Source organism: Balaenoptera ricei, chromosome 13 (assembly GCF_028023285.1).
Source record: "Balaenoptera ricei isolate mBalRic1 chromosome 13, mBalRic1.hap2, whole genome shotgun sequence".
Lineage (NCBI taxonomy): Eukaryota > Metazoa > Chordata > Mammalia > Artiodactyla > Balaenopteridae > Balaenoptera > Balaenoptera ricei.
The window spans coordinates 1,418,680-1,437,567 of NC_082651.1; the positions used below are offsets into that span (position 1 = coordinate 1,418,680).

The following is an 18,888-nucleotide window of genomic DNA, read 5'->3' on the forward strand; positions in this document are numbered from 1 at the left end:
GGTCTCTTCTTTAATTATGTGCTCATTACTGATTAGCAGGGGTCGTTTTTGTGTTTCTGCATCTGCCTCTGTAAGCCCAGGACTGACAGCACGACTGCCCTTGAGGGCGTCCAGGCACTCGAGGCCGCGGCTGGTGATCTCCCCATCACGTTCCAAGGATTCGAGAGAGACATCCTCGACTGACGTCACCGCATCCCGCCCCTCCCCCGCTGTCCTCCGGTGGAGACGGCAGGACGCCCGGCAATTCCCACAGAAGCCCCGCCCGCAGGGCCACCGCCTGGCCGGGGTCAACCTCCTGGGCAGGCTCGGGGGCTCAGGAGCTCCTGGAGGAGCCCCATCCCCACCGAGGGCGCACGGCTCAGAGCACGGGTCTTGGCCCCAGCCGAGCCCTCGCGGCACAGGAGCACAAAGATCACAGGCACCACAACCACGTGCTTGTCCGAGTGCAGGGCTCCCGTCCAGCACGAGGCTCAGGGGCTGAGCGTGGGGCAGCAGCAGACACGGAGAGGGGCCTGGACCGAGTCGCCTGACAGCGCGCATCATCCGACACCTGGTTCCGCCGGGTTACCAAGTAGTCCCGGAGGAAGAGGAAGCTTCTCTTCTCAGAAGTGCGGCAGCTAAGACGGGAAATGCCTTCAACTGCAGCATCACAACATCAGCCGAACCCTAAGGAGTTAACCATCTAGGTGGGAAGTCCGCAAAACGTGGCCCCCAGGCCTGTGAGCTCGGAGTTCTCACATGTTCACCCGTGTTCAGGAAACCTCCACTCCCCCCTCTTTCCTGACAACCAGCAGGGAGGGTGCGTGATGGGCGGGGCCCCGTTCGTTCTGGATGTCTCACACGTGGAAACTGGTCTAACTCTGAGACCAGCACTATTCCCTTCGCTCCGCACCCGAGGCAGAGGCGAGCCGGGCCACCCCCAGTGGGTGAGCGCGAAGCTGGGGTCTGAGCACAGGCTCTTTCCCATGGTAACATCTGATCACACAGCTCTTTTCATCCCGGTAACGTGGAGCTGGCAGGGGCACAGGAGCGCCAGTGGGCCGGTGCTCCAGCTGGAAAAACCAACATCCCTGGAATCAAGTCACCAGAATTCAAGCTCCAGCTCCTTCCTGGGTCAGCTTCCTACCCTGAGCGCATCTTTCAAATTCCCAAATCTCTGATTCTTCATGCGAAAGCAAGCATGTTCGTATTTATTCTTATTCGTCATTCACCTACTTACTGAGCATCTAAGAGGCGCCAGGCGTTGTCGCTAGATCCTGGGACACAGGCTGAACGGAGAAAAACCACCTCTGAAGGGAGTGGGGTGTAGGGTGGAGCTCTGGGGAGTCACCCCTCACAAGCGACGTGGCAGGTCTTATACCATCGGGGTCATGGTGCACGGGGCCGGCGGGGGGCTGGGGAGGGAGGAGGGGGAACAACAGGGCTGGACTGCCAAGGCCGCATGGAAAAGATCACTCCAGAAACGAACCCAGAGGACTGGGAACACCTCACAAGGCACAAAACGTTGGGAAACAGGATACGTAAAAACCTGAAGACACAAAAGAAAAAGGTGTGTCCTAATTTCAAACAGCTCTCAGAACACATTTCTTCCGGGCAACTGGGGGAAGGAAGGGGCGGATGAATCACAAATGGGGCTGGAAAGGTAGGGACTGGGGACGAGACAAAAGGTTTCATAAACCCCAAAGCTCTGCACACACAGACGAGGTTCAGGACAGTCGTTACTAAGGCCCAAGTCATCACCAATGGTCAACATTCCCCCGTGATGCGAGGCTAGCACACACACAGCCCGGACAAGCTCAGACACAGGCTCCAAGACCAGTCCTGAGCTCTGCTCCAGAGGCACTGAGGTGCTTCATACCTTCCCACCCTTTCCATGCAAAATTTCAAATCCAAACAACTGCAGTTCTCAGCCAGACGGTCTGCATCTGGAGAAGCCAGCCTGTGTTTCTAACAGAAGCTTAGAGGAAGCTGAGATCTGCAGGGTCCTTATAAAGACCTTTCAGTCCCCCCTTCTGGAGATGTGAGGGTCCGACACCAAAAACACTGTGCCGCGTCCCTCTAACCTCCATAGTCTCTGATGAAAACCTGTTGTCTTTCCAATTCCTTCCCATAAACGAATGGTGTCATTTTCCTCTGGCTGCTTTCAAGGCTGGTTTTTGTTGTTGTTGCTTTAATATCTATCTCTTTATTTATTTGGCTACACTGGGTCTTAGTTGCGGCACGCGAGATCTTTAGCTGTGGCATGCGAACTCTTAGTTGCGGCATGTGGGATCTAGTTCCCTGACCAGGGATGGAACTCAGGCCCCCTGCATTGGGAGCGCAGACTCTTAGCCACTGGACCACCAGGGAAGTCCCTTTCAAGGTTTTTTTTTTTTTTTTTTTAAATGTCTTTAGTTTTTCGAAGCTTAATTATATGTCTTGGCCTGAATTTTCTTGGGTTTATCCTATTTGTGGTGTGTGCAGCCTCCTGAATCTGTAGGTTTACATTTCTGGCCAATTTGGGGAAATCTTTAGCCATTATTTCCTCTGGGCCTTTTCCACCCCATGCTCTTCCTTCTCTGCTTTCAGAATTCCAAGGTCCCACAGGTTCCCAAGGCTTTGCTCTGTTCCCCAGTCTATTTTCTCTGCCGTGAGTGCGGGTGAGGCCACAGTTTTTTCTGGGTGTTTGGTTGAAGTCGAGCATTTACTGTCTAAACATTTTTCTTCTCGTTAGACTGTCTTTCCTGGTCCCACAGAGAACAGTCTTCGTTGTGACATGTTTTTGGTCTGTACCTACTGGCATTTCTAGACAGCCAGAGTCTGGGATAAGACGGGGATAAGAAGGTAAAAAGAAAAACCAGACAACTCATCACCCCATTGTTCATCAGGCCCCGTGGTCCCTGCCAGCTTGCCTTCTTCTCTCCACATTTCAGAACTTTTTTTTTTGGCCGCGTCATGCAGCCTGTGGGATCTTAGTTCCCCGACCAGGGATCAAACCCAGGCCCACGGCATTGAAAGCACCGAGTCTTAACCACTGGACCGCCAGGGAATTCCCCACATTTCAGAGTCTTACGCTTGTTTTATACATAATGTCCAGCGTTTATTGTGCTTAGTGGGAGGAATAGGAAAATGTCCATCTGCTCCATACTCCCCAGCTTCTTAACAGTTTGAATGCTGGGAAAAAATCTAAAGGTTAATACTTGGCGATATGTGAAAATTCTATGAAATTCAAATTTCAGTGTCTGTAGTTAAAAGGTCATTGGAACGCAGCTGTGCCCATTTACTTACATGCTGTCTACAGCGGCTTTCACGCTACAACAGCACAGCTGAGCCGAGGTGACAGTATCTACCACGTGGCCCTTTAGAGAAAAGGTCTGATCGAGGGCCCTGATCATCCACAGCTGCCGACATCCTCGCCTCCTGACGGGAGGACCCACCGCCTTCCCTCACGCAGTCACGGGTGTGGGAGCCCACTCAGGCTTCTGGGCCGCAGCTTCCAAGGAGACGTGCAGGTCGAGGCCACGTTCACACCAACACTAAGACGGCAACTGCCTCGCTCACTCTCCTCTCACGGGTCACTGTGAAGTCTTCCAGAAGCTACGTGACATGAAGTATTACAAAAGAATGAAAGCCAGCTGTCTTCCATTAAGACATTGACGAGATCTGCCCAAAAAGTATTTTTAAAGCCACTCTTCTCTCTACATCTAAAGTATTTTAAAGCCACTCCACTCTTCACTATTCTGTTTCTTTGGAAAATAATCACAAAATATTTATGTTAACATACAAAAGGTTGATTAAATTTCAAATACAGCAAATATCAAGAAGCTCTTCAGGGTCCTCAATAATTTTTAAGAGTGGAAAGTGGTCCTGAGACCAAGAAGTTTGAGAACTGCTTCTTTAGATCCAACAATCAATTTATACACTTTATAGGGAACAAAGAAGTTAAACTATGCCCAGAGGATGTGACCTGCCAAATCCAGACTGTAGGAAATTCTTCAAGACAAGGAACCCGTTTCTTCAACAAAAAGAATCACAAGAACAGGAAGGGGGAAAAAAAAAGATGGAAGGGGTACCTATATGTTAAAAGAAACTGAAAGACTTATCAAGCTCTCAAAAGGTATGAACCTTATTTAGATCCCAATTCAGAAAAAACTATAAAGTGAATGTCTGAGATTAAACGAAAATTGAACACTAACTGGGTAGTTGATGATATACAGGAAATAGTACTAATCTTTTTCAGGTGGGATAATGATGTTGTAGTTATGTTTAAAAATCTTTTCTAGAAGAATCCTTACCATCTTAGGATACCTATTAAAATCTCTAGGGACTTCCCTGGCGGTCCAGTGGTTAAGCATCCTTGCTTCCACTGCTGGGGGCGCGGGTTTGATCCCCGGTCGGGGAACTAAGATCCCACATGCTGCGAGGTCAAAAAATAAAATAAAATAAACAAAATCTCTAGGATACGACACAGGGCAGAGCAGAGGGACAGGACTGGGCCTCGGTCACAGGTGAGGTCACGCCAGGCTGTGAGGACTGAAGCTAAGGTAGGACATGGGGACACATTATTCTACTTGTGTTTATGTCTGAACTCTCCATTAAAAAAAGTTTAGGGGCTTCCCTGGCGGTCCAGTGGTTAAGACTCCTCGCTGCCACTGCAGGGGGCACTGGTTCGATCCCTGGTCCGGGAACTAAGATCCCACATGCTGCACAGCACAGCCAAAAAATTTAAAAATTTTTTTAAATTAAAAATAAAAAAAGTTTAAAAGTACAGACTTCATGACATTCTTCCCCAGAAGCAGGGGATGAGGCTGGCCAATCTGCACTGGCATGACCCCCATGCAGGGAGGTCTGCAGCCCACGTTTCGGGAGCAGCTCTCCCGGGTTCCTGACTCTCCCCCAAGACATGCCAAGTAAACCCGGCTCCCGGTTGAAGGCTGTCACGTCCCTACCTCCTGAGGGGCTCAAGAGACACTGCCTGGGGCCCATGTCTTACATAAATGACAGCAAAGCTATAATAACTGGTGACAAATGATCAGTTCCTCCTTTAATTTCGCAAAGACTTTTTTAACTTCTCCTCTGGTACCTGGACACAAATAACCCCCATACAAGACAGACAACGAGCTCCACACTGCATCGTAACTACACACACCCCGGCCGACAGCACAGGACCGACCTGCACTGAACTGGAACATCGGTCCCCAGATTTGTCAAGGTCACCACTACGTGCGCGGCACAGCAAGGAGCTCAAAATGAAAACAAACACACACACACAAAGACACCAAATTTAAGTGAAGAACGTGATCTCACCTGATACGTTCTCTGCTGGGCCTCCAGAGTGAGATCCGGGACCCTCCAAGCTCAGAAAGAAGGACCATCCGGCAGTGAGATGATGTAGCTCCCTCGCGGCTGCCGTGCTCAGGGAGCAACTATTAACCACACGAAGAGGACGCCTTGAAAGCGAGAAGTGGGAGCCACAGCCTCGCCTGAACGGGAGGGGACACGGGGAAGAGACCTGGGGAGGGGGCACAGGGAGGGGACACAGCTCAGCATCGACCTCGGCTCATCTCACCCTGACCCTGTGACGCGGGGACTTCGCAACCGCCTGTGCTGTTTCCTCATCTGTAAAATGGGCATAAAAATCCTGCCTCAAAGTGCAGCCGTGTCAGATTTGTGAAACAGATGTTTAACTCCTTTAAAGTACTTGTGTCATTGCAGGTCATTAATAAAAGACGGTTACTACTAAGAAAGTTTCCAAAAGAGCGGCCTAGCCATGAAATGAAATAATCTAAACAGGGATGACATCATTTGAACTTCTTCCCAGTGGTCCGTGGATGCTGGGTCTCTGCCTGCAGAGTTAAGTTAAGCCACATGTGAAGGCCATCTCGTCTTACGCCAAGTTCTGAGAGTTTATTCAAGCACTGTCACAGGCACTCAGAAGAGCTGGCTCTGGACTCTTCAATTCACTAATGAATGAAGGAATAAAAGGAGAAATAAAGCTCATTTAAATCCCGTTTGTTTTTCCTTGGACGTCTAACAAACATGATGAAGACGTTCCTTTACTTCCAGAGCCTACAATTTGGCAGAGAAGATTAGATATCTACATGCGTAACTATAATATAAAACAGAAGTTGATAACTACCCGAAAAGAAGCCAAAGTGCTTTGGGAGGAAAGACACAAGCTCTGAGCCCTGAGTCCCCAGCACACAACCTCAGTCTACATTGCAGGAACTCAGTATCCAGGGGCCAGAGGCAATCCTGCCCCGACTGCAGACAAGACACAGGAGAGGAAGGTTTTCCAGCCCAAGAGAGCCACGTTGACAGAGGCCCTGCAATGGGAGAGCACCGGATGTTTTCAGAACCAAGGGGCCTGTGACCCGCTGGAAGGTGACAAACAGCCTGAACTCCAGGCACGGGAGTTTGGCCCTTATTTGACAGGCAATCGGAAGTCTTCTCAACATTCTGGAAAGAGGGGGGACATGACCGACGTGATGTTTCAGGAGACTCTGGAACCGACATGAATGACAACAAACTGAAAGATTCTCATGAGCTGGGACCATGTCTCATCCGCCTGGGAATCTCCGCGGCCACACCCACCTGGCACCTGAGAACCACATGCCGCATCCACCACGTGGAGAAGGAGAAGGACCCACCAACGGCCCAGTGCCACCACCAGCTGTGCCCACACGCCCCCCCAGGCGGGCCCTGTGCTGCACGGCAACACGCCCGGCCTCAGGAGTCGAAACAGACACACGAAACACGACACGAGGACCACCACTCTCCCCGTGAGAAATACCTCACGGTCTGTCTAAGCGGATGGTCAGACCTGTCCCCTAACAGATGCACCAGCAGAGGAGCCCGCCAACAGGAAGGCCTCTCAGGCTGGCCCTGTGGGGACAGCGCACGGGGTGAAGAGGAGACCCAGGCCCCCGGGGGACGAAGAACCACCATCACCAGCACGAGGGCCTCAGAACCCCAAGTCCCCAAGGACGCGCTTCACAAAAGGAATCCACTTCAAAGAGGTTGACATCCGGGACCTTTGTGATACACTAGCTCTGGGGCAACATCTAATACTTCATCCAGACATTTCCAGAATTACCATGTTCATGGGGCTCAGATACATCAGACAAGGTCTCACCTGGGCATCTGCAGCCTATGGGGATGTCCCAGGGTCAGGACCGCAGGTAAAACCGGGGAAATCCGAGTGAGATCGAGGGACTGCGTGACCGTCGATACTGTGGCTTGGATGGCGCATCACAATTTTGCAAAACGTTACCAATGGGGAAACGGGGTAAAGGATACACTGGATCTTTCTAAATTCTTTCTTACTGCTGCACGGGGCCCTACGTGACCTCAGGTGAGCTACGTCGCTCCTACGTGTCCCAGCCCAAGCTCACCCTCCACCCTCCGCTCCCCTCCCCTCCCACAGGATGCACTGGCCACGGCCGGCTGTGTCTGCAGCTCCCAACCCGCACACAGAATGTCCCTGTGGACGCATCAAGGCAAAAAGTATGCTCCGACGTGAAAAGAATGCAGGAACGTGACCCCCTCTCCTGTGAGCTCCTGCGTGCAAACGTCTGATGAGATGAAACGAGAGATGAGTGGCCGTCGCACAAGGGGTAAAACCACAGCTGCTGGAGGGTCCACGGAACGTGGCAATGGGCACCCCAGCTCTCGCTTCTCAAGTATCTTAAAATTAAAGTTTTTGGAAGACAACTTGGCCACGGGCCAGCGTGTAATGTAGACGACATTTCTGTAGGCAGGAAACCACAGCTTAAAGCACAATTAACGAGAAATGTAAAATCGACCAGCAGTTTGAGATGCTTTTCCTTCTATTTAAGTGCAGCCCTATTGAGAACGTGACCTACGCTGAGGTTTATTTACTTGATCTTCTGAGGAACAGACACAAGATTACTGAAAACAGAGGCTCCTGGGGTAAAGCTCTGTGCTTCCATCACCGGCCTGGATCTGCCTTCCCCACTGCAGGCCCCCGGACCCTGAGGAGGGCAGGAAGGTCCCCTCGGGGAGGAAAGGGAAGGCCACTCACTGCACCCACATCCAGCAGGAGAAAGAGCATCCAGGAGTGGTTCAGGGTCACCCCAAAGGAAAGGGGGGACGATGAATAGTCAAGACAGCGGTCCTGACAGTCCTAGGCCCTCAGGGCACACGGCAACCAGAACTGAGGCATCTTTCCTACTACCAAGTTTTCATTAGTTTCCTTAAACTAAGAGCTCAATTTCCTCAGCGCACAAACAGGCACAGAGCACTGAAGACCTACGAAGACCCTCACTGCCAGGACACCATCCCTCTTCATAACACGCTGGCATCGTGCCCGGAAAAATCCTTCAGGGCAAAAGTTGCTTTTCCCCTAGTGGTTCATCAAGTCCCACTAAAACTCCCTCCAACTAGAAAGCACTCACTACAACAAGCATTTGACACACATTTCTAAGAAAACTCTTTGTAGATATTCCTTTTTAAATATTCCAAATATCTGCATTTCCCTCATGATTTCTGATTATGTTAACAGTGGTTCTCAAAGGGTGGTCTCGAAACCCTGGAGGGTCCCCAGACCTTTTCAAGAAGCCTGGGGATGAAAACTGTTTTCATAATAATGCGAAGAAGCTCCCGGAAGATGCCGAGCCCTCCGCGTGGTGCTGGCCCTTTCACTGATGGTGCAAAGGCAGCCGTGGGCCCAATGCCAGCCCCCAGCACCAATCAAGGCAGGGGCAGCAGCGGTGATGGGACCCAGCGCCTCACCCCCAGGCACCTGCAGGGAAAGAACGCCCCTTTCCCTTCTCAGTGTCCCCGATGAAAGCGGTGTTGTCCCAGCCACTCTGGGAAAGTCTATGCTCCTGAGAAAGCTAAACATGTTATCACCACGCACCCGGCCACTGCTCTCCTGGACAATTATTCCAGAGAAAGGGATGCTTATGGTGACACCAAAAACCTGTCCACAAACGTCCATATGTCCTTATTATTAATAGCCAAAACCGGAAACAGCCCAAATGTCCTTCATTTGCCCCTCATTTGACAGTTAAGCTGTCCTATATACACCCACCCTGAGGAGGACTACTCAGCCGTAAAGGGAGAAACTACAATACACACAGCAGCCTAGACGAGTCTCCAGGGAATTAAGCTGACTTGTTTAAAAGGCAATCCCCAAAGGTTAAGAACGGTGTGATTCCACTCATACAGTATTTCTGAAATAACAAAATTTTACAGATGCTGAATGGATGCGTGGTTTAATGAGCAGGCGGAGGAGAACACAGAGGAAAATGGAACAGGAGGGACCCTTGGGGCGAGGGCACTAGCTGTCCTCTAGCTGGACCGCGGGGGGTACACACACCCACACTCGTGATAAAGTTACACACCACACACACGACTACAGGTGAAACTGGGGAAATCTGAATAAGATTAATGGATTGTATGACCATCAGTATTGTGGCTGAAACTGTGCACTACAATTCTGCAAAATGTTATCAATGGGGGAAACTGGGTAAAGGATACACTGAATCTTTCTATACTATTTCTTACAACTGCATGTGAATCTACAGTTCTCTCAATAAAAGTTTCTATTAAAAAACGTACACCCATGTTCATAGCAGCGTTATTCACAGTAGCCAAAAGGTGGAAACAACCCAAATGTCCATTGAAGGATGAACGAATAAACAAATGAATGGTATAAACAAACAATGGAATATTATTCAGCCTTAAAAAGATAGGAAATTCTGACACAGGCTACACCATGGATGAACCTTGAGGACACCATATTGAGTGAAATAAGCCAGTCACAAAAAGACAAAGACTGGATGATTCTACTTATATGAGGAACCTGGAATAGTCTAAATCAGAGACAGAAAATACAACAGGGGTGACCAGGGGCTGGAGGGAGAGGGGAATGGGAAGTTGTTTAATGGACAGAGTTTCAGTTTTGCAAGAAAAAAGAGCTCTGGAGATGGACAGATGCCAGCGATGGCCACACAACATTATGAATGTGCTTAATACCACACAAAAAAGTAAGGGATTGCGAAGGGAAAGTTCAGGATGGGAATGGGATGGGATCAGGAGGTGATCAAGGCTCTTAAAAGGAAATGGTTATACTCTTAATTCATACTGTATCCACTGTATTGTCATTCTTTATATCTTACATATATTTTAAATTTTGTATTGATTGAATTTTCAATAAATTTTTTTAAAAACAAGAAAATGTCCTTGATGAAGCAATACAAATTACTGTTATTAAATCTCGAACTTTGACCTTGTACTCTGTTTCTTGTGATGAACAAAGCACTTGGGCCGCATACCACAGTAACAGGATTGTCTGCAGGGAAAGCACGAGTGTGATCCAGTGCCGGCTGAATTAGATGCTTTTTTTCATGGTCTACCATTTTTACCAGAAAGAATAACGAACTATGGTTTTTAGACTTGCACTTGGCAGACATTTCTTGAAACTAAACAAAGTGAGTCTGTTACTTTGAAGAAAACAATTGACAAGAGTTTCCTATCAATAATAAAAATCAAACTTTCAACTGAAAATTAGAGTGTTTGAAAACTTGTATCCACCACCTGGAGCTTGACAGCTTCTCAAACTTAAGAGAGTTTCTGAGGAGATCAGCGGTGATGTTAAGAAATGTTATTTAGTGATACTGTATAAAGAGATGTGTCAACATTTGGAAGAGCTGCCTAACTCAGTGAATCAACATTTTCCAAATGAGGGTGATGTTACAACGGGGCACAAGCCCCTTCCAACTGCAGGGCAGACGGTGAATTTCAATGTCATGGAGAGTGAAAACCTCCTTGGTAAGGCTTCAGACTCCACATCAAACGAATTTTTAAGAAACATTAAGCTTGTCTAGTTTTGGAGTAATAACGAAAAATACCGCAACTACGTGAAAAGCTATTAAAGTACTACTGCTCCCTTTTCCAACCACACGTCTGGTTAGGAGCAGATTTTCTTCAGACTTCAACCAAAACGGACCGCAATGGACTGAAAGAGCAGGCAGGAAAATGCAGACATTTAGGAGATATGCAAAATGTAAGAGCAGGGCTCTCGTCGCACTAATTTTTTGTTTAGGAAAATGCTATTTTCATAAAGCATGCATTATGTATGTTGAAATCACAGACTTATTTTACGTTTAATGAATGAGTCAATGTCCTTTAAAGTCTCAGTTTCGTTTCTAATTCGGTAAATCTCGAGCCCTGAGACGTCCCGGCCCTCACGGACGCCTCTCGCAACACGAGCCGGGCTGCGAGCGCCGGGCGGGCGGAGCGCCGGGCCGGGACGCGGTCCACTCGGGCCGCCGGCTCTGCAGGCCCGTCCGCCAGCGCACGGGGAGGGGCCGGCAGCGCCGCCAACGTGGCTCCAGCTCCGGCTGCGGGTTCACGGCCGCCGCGGCCTTACCTGTTGGTCATTCCTGCCGCCACGCCCAGCATCTCCGGCGGCCACGCGAACCCGCACCGCGTACCCGCGCCGCTCCCGCCGCTGCCGCCGCTGCCGCCGCTCCGCCTCGCTGAGGGGACTGGCAGGAAGGGACGGGGGCGGGGGCGGGGGGCGGAGGCCACGCCCACCTAGGCTCGGCCCCGCCCAGCAGGCCCCACCCCCCACTCCCGGAACCGCCCGCCCGGATGTCGGCCCCGCCTCCAGCTAGGCCCCGCCCGCGTCGGCCCCGCTCCCGGAACTGCCCAGCCTCCAGCCCCAGTCCCCGAAACCGTCCGCTCGGAGGTCGACCCCGCCTCCAGATAGGCCTCGTCCCCTGGACCGCCCCATGTCGGCCGCGCCCCGATGTCGGCCCCGCCCCGATGTCGGCCCCGCCCCGCCTTGGCTCTGCCCTCGCCTTCAGGCCGCCCCGCCCCGCGCGCCGAGGCCCCGCCCTAGCGGAGGCGGACTCTGTCCCTGGGCTTGAGGGCCCGGCCCGGTCGGGGAGCGGGGTCGGGTTGCCCTCCGTCCTGCTACGCTGTCCCCGCACCTGAATCCCGCGGGCGGGGTGGGTGGGCGGTGTCGGTGCTGATGTGAAGTCAGCTCCGCTCTGACCCGGTGCGCGCTGTGGGGCCGCTGCCGGAGCTGCAGCAGCGCTGAAGACCCCGTTTACGGACGGTTCTCGCGGAGCGTTCCGGGGAACCCGGTGAGCCCCGAGGGGTGGCGGTGCTCCTTACGGAGGACTGCAGCGCGGGTGGGCGGCGTGCGGCAGCGGAACAGAACTGGCCACACGCTTGTACAGGGAGGGCCCATGCAGTTTGTTTTTAAAAGTAACTGAGGAAGTTTGTTTAACCAGGACATTAATTAAATAAATCACGGTTTCTACACATAATACTACACAGATGTTAAAAAAATAAGAATAGCCAACAAGCACATGAAAAGATGCTCAACATCACTGGTCATCAGGGAAATGCAAACACGCGCAGGGTGTTGTGTTGGTTGAGAAACTGGGGCCCTGGTGCACTGCGGGTCGGAATGTACACTGGTGCAGCCACTGTGGAGAACAGTACGGAGGGTCCTCAGAAAACTAAAAAGGGAGTTGCCATATGATCCAGCAATCCCACTTCTGGGTATTCATCCAAAAGAGTTGAAAGCGGGGGCTAGAGGAGATACTTGTACACCAGCATTATTCACAAATGCCAAAGGTGGAAACAGGTCCATGGATGGAGAAATGGGTAAACAAAATGTGGTCCATCCATGTAATGAATATTATTCAGCCTTAAAAAGGAAGAGGGGTTTCCCTGGTGGTGCAGTGGTTGAGAATCTGCTTGCCAATGCAGGGGACACGGATTCGAGCCCTGGTCTGGGAAGATCCCACATGCCGCAGAGCAGCTAGGCCCGTGAGCCACAATTACTGAGCCTGCGTGTCTGCAGCCTGTGCTCTGCAACAAGAGAGGCCGCGATAGTGAGAGGCCCGCGCACCATGATGAAGAGTGGCCCCCACTTGCCGCAACTAGAGAAAGCCCTCGCACAGAAACGAAGACACAACAAATCCATAAATAAATAAAATAAAATAAAATAAAATTTAAAAAAAGGAAGGAAAAGGAAGGAAATTCTACAACACAGATGAAACTTGAGGACATTGTGCTGAGTGAAATAAGTCAGACAAAAAAGTACAAATACTGTGTGATTCGACTTATATGAGGTCCCCAGAGGAGTCACACTCATAGAGACAGAAAATAGATGGTGGGGGCCAGAAGCTGGGGGAGGTGGAAGTAAGGAGTTTTGATTAACAGGTACACTTTCAGTTTTGCAAGATGAAAAAGCTCTGGGACTTCCCTGGTGGCACAGTGGTTAAGGATCCACCTGCCAATGCAGGGAACACGGGTTCGAGCCCTGGTCCTGGAAGATCCCGCCTCCCGTGGAGCAACTAAGCCCATGAGCCACAACTACTGAGCCCACACGCTGCAACTACTGAAGCCCGCGCCCCTAGAGCCCGTGCTCCGCAACAAAGAGAAGCCACTGCAATGAGAAGCCTGCACGTCGCAACCAAGAGTAGCCCTCGCTTGCCTCAACTAGAGAAAGCCCGCGCGCAGCAACGAAGACCCAGCGCGGCCAAAAACAAATAAATAAATTTTTTAAAAAAAGATGAGAAAGCTCTGGAGGTTGGTTGTACAACAATGCGAATATACTTGACGCTACTGAACTGCACACTTAAAAATGTTTAAGGTCAATTTTATGTTATGTATATTTTACCACAGTTTAAAAAAAATAAGGCAGATGATTTGTAGTAATAAAGAATGACCTCTGCAATATATTTTAAGTAAGGAAATAATGAAAGGGAGAAAAGTTTGTTTAGTATGCTGCCGTTTGAGGGAAGAGAAAAGGGAGACACGACCCACAGGCACACACACACACACACACACACACACACACACACTCACCACTTGTATATTCAGAAATATCTGGAAATATCAGATATGCAAGAAACTAGTAACAGAAGTTGAATCTGTAGAGGGTCTAGGGATTAGAAAGAGGGGAGAACATGCACACAAAATATATTTCCTTAATGGAGTATTATAAATTCATTAAAAATTCAAGTTATAAGACAGTAGTAATTTGAGAAAATATGCAGTGTGGTTAATTGTATGGGATGAGTTAAAATTTTTATATACAGTGTGTGATTTACAACTAGTTAAAAACGCTTAAATATCAACAGTAGTTCTGATTTGTTTGGAGAACAGTCTATGTGATGTTTTCCTACATTTCTTTGTTTTCCAGAAAAGAATATGTATTAATATTTAAAGAAAAAAATAAAAATATTTAGAGACTTGTACTTGTCTTGATATCTCATCTCCCAACAAATTTCATCTCCCACTTCTTTTCGAATAAAAAGTTGGGGTTGTTTTGCATATATATTCCAAATGTTCCCAAAAGTAAGAGATTAATTTTCATATCAATTGCTTTGCTTAATTGTTGTTGTGGTTATATTTTATAAAGCAGGTTTCTTTTCATGGTAGCTTGCTTCCAACATGCTGTAGTTTGTGATCTATTAATCTTGCTGTCACTTCAGGACACTTGGCTAAAAACTGGCTACCTCTGGGTCTCTAATTGGTGGTTTTAAAGCAGTAGTGCATTTCATCATAGTTATCCTGTCTGTGGATGGTTATCTGGGCGAGCTGCTTCCGTGGTTGACCAACGCCTGTCACAAAGACGGAAAAAAATATTGTCTCTTGGTCTTAAATGTTAAAGTGTATTTCTTATTGTCCATCTTTCCCTGGAGTCTCTCGGGATGAAAGCACGATGTCTCCAAGACTGCTTCATTCATTTTTGTTTTGACTCTCATTACTCAGCTTTTAAAAATGAAATTTGGTATTTGTAAGTTTATGTGTTATACACATGTGGATACACATTTACACACAAAAGGCATATGATTGGAAATAGTTTAGAGGTTGTATTCACAATAAACACTTATTTAATGTGGCTTTTCTTTTCATCCTCCATGAATCTCCAATAGACAAGTATATAATAGGCGGACAGGGAAAACAGTGTTTATCTGTCCAGAAATGGTGGGTTAGTTAGACAGCTTTTTCCTGCTTCCTCAGGTGATATATACTCATCTCTTTTCTGGCTCCGTAGCAGAAAAGCTCTGCTCATACGTGATGTGTCCTGGTGGAGAGGGAAGGGTGTGGGCTCAGGCACATCCGGGTTCAAATCCTCCCAGCCACCTGCTGAGTGGTTTACCTTCTCCCTGCTTCAGACTCCTCCTCCTCAAAATGGAAATAATAACAGGGCCTACTTCAAAAGTTTGTTAGAGGATTAAATAAGATTCACCTCTCAACAAATATTGGTGCCAGGCACTGTTCTAGGCACTGGGGAATCAGTAGGGGAAAAAAAAGACACAATAGAAGCACTGAGAACAATGCCAGTTACATAGAAGCATAACAATTGTCAACAATGTTTACTAGTCAGGAATTCAAACATTACATAAACATGTAACTTATCAAGAGACAGCATATTGTAATACCTGTGATCTGATGTTGCAGAGATAGTAATTGAAAACAGGTTGGTGTCTGTTTTCCCAGATGTTTTCTATACGTTTAGCCACTGTGTATGTTTTCTTAAATGGCACTATATATACTACTTTGCATCTTAATATTTTAAAAATATATATCCTGGACAGTCTTCTACTTCAATACGGATATCTCTAGTTCATTCTTTTTAACAGCTGCACTGTATATTCCATTTATTTATAGATCAATGGATCTCGGCCCTGGCTGTTAGAATTACCTGAGAAGTTTTTAAAAACTGCCAATGCCACTCGGATTGACAGATACATGCTACCATATATAAAGTAGATAAACAGCAAGGATTTACCGTATAGCACAGGGAACTATATTCAGTATCTTGTAATAACCTATAATAGAAAAGAATTGAAAAATATATATATATATATATAACTTGTTTCCTCTCACTGTCCTCACACCAATTTCTTCTCTAATCTGACCTCAGCTCTCTGCAGGCTCCAGTGGATCCTTGTTGCTACGTCCCACGGACCGCTGGTTCCCAAACTTGAGTGTAGACCAGAACCACACAGCGTGCATGTTAAACCCTGCCTGCTGGGCCTCTGGCCTGCGGTTCTGATGCAGGGGGTCTGGGTGGGGCTGAGACTCGCATTTCTAACCAGCTCCCTGGAGATGCTGTGGCTGCCGTCTGGGGAGCACACCTTGAGAACCACTGAGTAAAGGGAATGAAACGATCCGATCTGCAAGCAAGAACAGGCACGTGAAAAAATAGAGTCCTAATTGGTTTCAACCCTAGGGGGAAAGACTTGTTAATCATTCTACTATTGTTAGTAATTAATGCAAGGCCCTTCTCACATCCTTTCCATTCTCTTGTTTATCAATTTAACTTAAATTTTCTTTCATTATTTCTCTCCCTTTTTTTTTCCCTTCACACTCATGCTCTCCCTCCCCATTGCTCCCAACTATAAGGAAGGATTCTCACAGTTTTGGTGTACGTCCTTTCTTTTGCTTATGTTGTTGGAGAATACGTATGGTGGTTTGTAAATGTCCACGTGTTACATTACGTGAGGGCTGTTTGGCTGTGGGTCTCTCTGTCTCTTGCTCTGCCCTGTGTTGAAGCACCACCTGCACCCGAGCCTCTATTTCAGGCACTACTGTAGCTCCGCAGACCCACCTCCACGCCGCCTACAGGTGGACACCAGCTTGCTACCCCCCTCCCTGCTACCAGGGTGGACGCTTAGACGAAGACTCCCAGGCTCGAGCCTACGGCCTCCTGAAAACGCCCCATTTCACGTGGAAGAAACAGCCCGGGGCCAGGGGACATTGCACAGGGTGCTGAAAGGTGAAGAAGGCTCGGCTTTTATACAGGTTCCTGAAACTCTGCTCCTTTGAGCTACACAGGGACCAGCCCCTCCCCCTCCCCCTCGGGGCCATCCGCCACCACGAGGTCAGTGCAGTCCCAGCAGAAGCCAGTCTGGCTTCGTGTGTCCCCTGGTGACGTACGTCCCACAGTGTCACGGCCGGGGAGAGGCTGGTCAGGAAGGCGATGGGGGTGTGTGTGTGTGTGTGTGATCACTCATGGAGGAAAACATGGCAAAGAATGAAACACAATGTTAATAACGGCTTCCTCGGGGTGATCTTTACACTGCTTGTATTTTTCAAGTTTTAAACTTTAGGGACATGGAACTGGTTGATCATAACACTTAGTTCCTGACACACTTTCATCCTTGGTCCATTAATGGCTCACTTTCAGTTCATCGTTTTGTTACAAAGTTGATTATTTTTAATAATGTAGTAAGAACCCATGAAAACACTTAAAGAAAAGCTAGGTCCTTCATAATAATTTACATAAATACTTGGTTACCCACTGGAGCCATCCTCTTCCCTTGCTCCATCCAAGGCAGCTCTCATCCTGAATTCCTTGTTTACCGTCTCCTTGCTTTTCTTTTTATATAGTTTTATTGAATCTATATGAATTCTTGAACATACACTCACATATTTGCAAACAAGCAACTAAAATTTTAGTTTGGTTTAACTTTATACAGAGAATACACTATATAGAATCTATTGGAACTTATTTTTTATCAGTTAATATTATGTTGCTAAGATTCACTGATATTGTTCCATGTTGCTGTAGTTAATTTGTTTGACCACTGTGTGAATATATCACAATTAATTAATTCCACTGTTGCTGGGCTCTGGGGTTATTCTAGGTTTTTACGATTGTGAAGTGTTCTCCTGCGAACATTCTGACTGTTTACTGTTGTATATATGCTGGAATCTCTCTTAAATATTTATCTTGGAGTGAGTAGAAGATAAGGCCAAGCCACTTTTTAAAGTGTTTGCTCCAAACTACTGATCTCGAAGGCAAACATCCTCCCCGATACTTGGTGTCACTTTTTCCTTTTGCCAATAAAATGGGGGTAAAATGGTATTTCAGTTCCCCAATCAGGCACTTCCCTGGTGGCACAGTGGTTAAGAACCTGCCTGCCAATGCAGGGCACATGGGTTCGAGCCCTAGTTCAGGAAGATCCCACATGCTGCAGAGCAACTAAGCCCGTGCGCCACAACTACTGAGCCTGCGCTCTAGAGCCCACAAGCCACAACTACCAAGCCCATGCACCACAACTACTGAGCCTGCGCTCTAGAGCCCGCGAGCCACAACTAATGAGCCCGTGTGCCACAACTACTGAAGCCTGTGTGCCTAGAGCCCGTGCTCTGCAACGAGAAGCCACCGCAATGAGAAGCCTGTGCACCACGACGAAGAGTAGCCCCCGCTCGCCGCAACTAGAGAAAGCCCGTGTGCAGCAACAAAGAGCCAACACAGCCAAAAATAAATTAATTAAAAAAAAATCCTTTATAAAAAAAAAAATTCCCCAGTCAATAATGAGATTGTCTATTTCCTCATGTATTTGTGGGCAGTATGTGATTCATCTTTTATGATGACTCTGCTCATCTTTTGCCTAAGTTTTGGTTGTGTGTGTGCGTGTGTGTGTGTGTGTGTGTGCGCTTTTCTTATTTATTTGAAAGAGATTTTTGTTCATAATATTGTGCTTTTATCAGTTATGTTTACTGTGACTATCTTCTCCCAGTTTATAATTGTCTTTTTACTTTCTTTAAAGTGTTTCTGAGAAACAAACAAAAAAACCCAACCTTACTACAATTTATCAGTTTTTTCTTTAATAGTTAATGTCTCAGGCATCTTTTTCAAGAAAGCTTCTGTACCCCAAGTTTTAAAAGGTATCCCTCTCTATATTCTAAGAGTTGTAAAGTTCTGTTGTTGACATTTAATCCTTAATCAATCTAGGGTTGTTCTTAAATTTTAGTTGTGATAAAATACACTTAACAGAAGGTTTACCATCTCAGCCATTTTCAAGTGTACAGTTCACACGTGTCAAGTACATTCTCACTGTTGCGCAGCATCTGCAGTGTCCGTCTCCCAACTCTTTTCATCTTCCCCCATGGAAACTC

The 18,888-nt window shown here is 47.9% G+C and overlaps 2 protein-coding genes across 2 annotated transcripts in view; both read right to left on the bottom strand.

Annotated features, from left to right (window-relative positions):
* Nucleotides 1-11,491, bottom strand: part of LIMS1 (LIM zinc finger domain containing 1) — a 106,256-nt gene extending 94,765 nt beyond the window's left edge. The window contains exon 1 of the mRNA XM_059943382.1: nucleotides 11,378-11,491. Coding sequence (XP_059799365.1) covers nucleotides 11,378-11,409 — 32 coding nt within the window. The 5' untranslated portion in view covers nucleotides 11,410-11,491. The remainder of the gene's footprint in view (nucleotides 1-11,377) is intronic.
* Nucleotides 11,492-15,776: 4,285 nt separating this feature from the next.
* Nucleotides 15,777-18,888, bottom strand: part of GCC2 (GRIP and coiled-coil domain containing 2) — a 45,388-nt gene continuing 42,276 nt past the window's right edge. Inside the window, exon 23 of the mRNA XM_059942347.1 lies at nucleotides 15,777-16,157. Coding sequence (XP_059798330.1) covers nucleotides 16,072-16,157 — 86 coding nt within the window. The 3' untranslated portion in view covers nucleotides 15,777-16,071. The remainder of the gene's footprint in view (nucleotides 16,158-18,888) is intronic.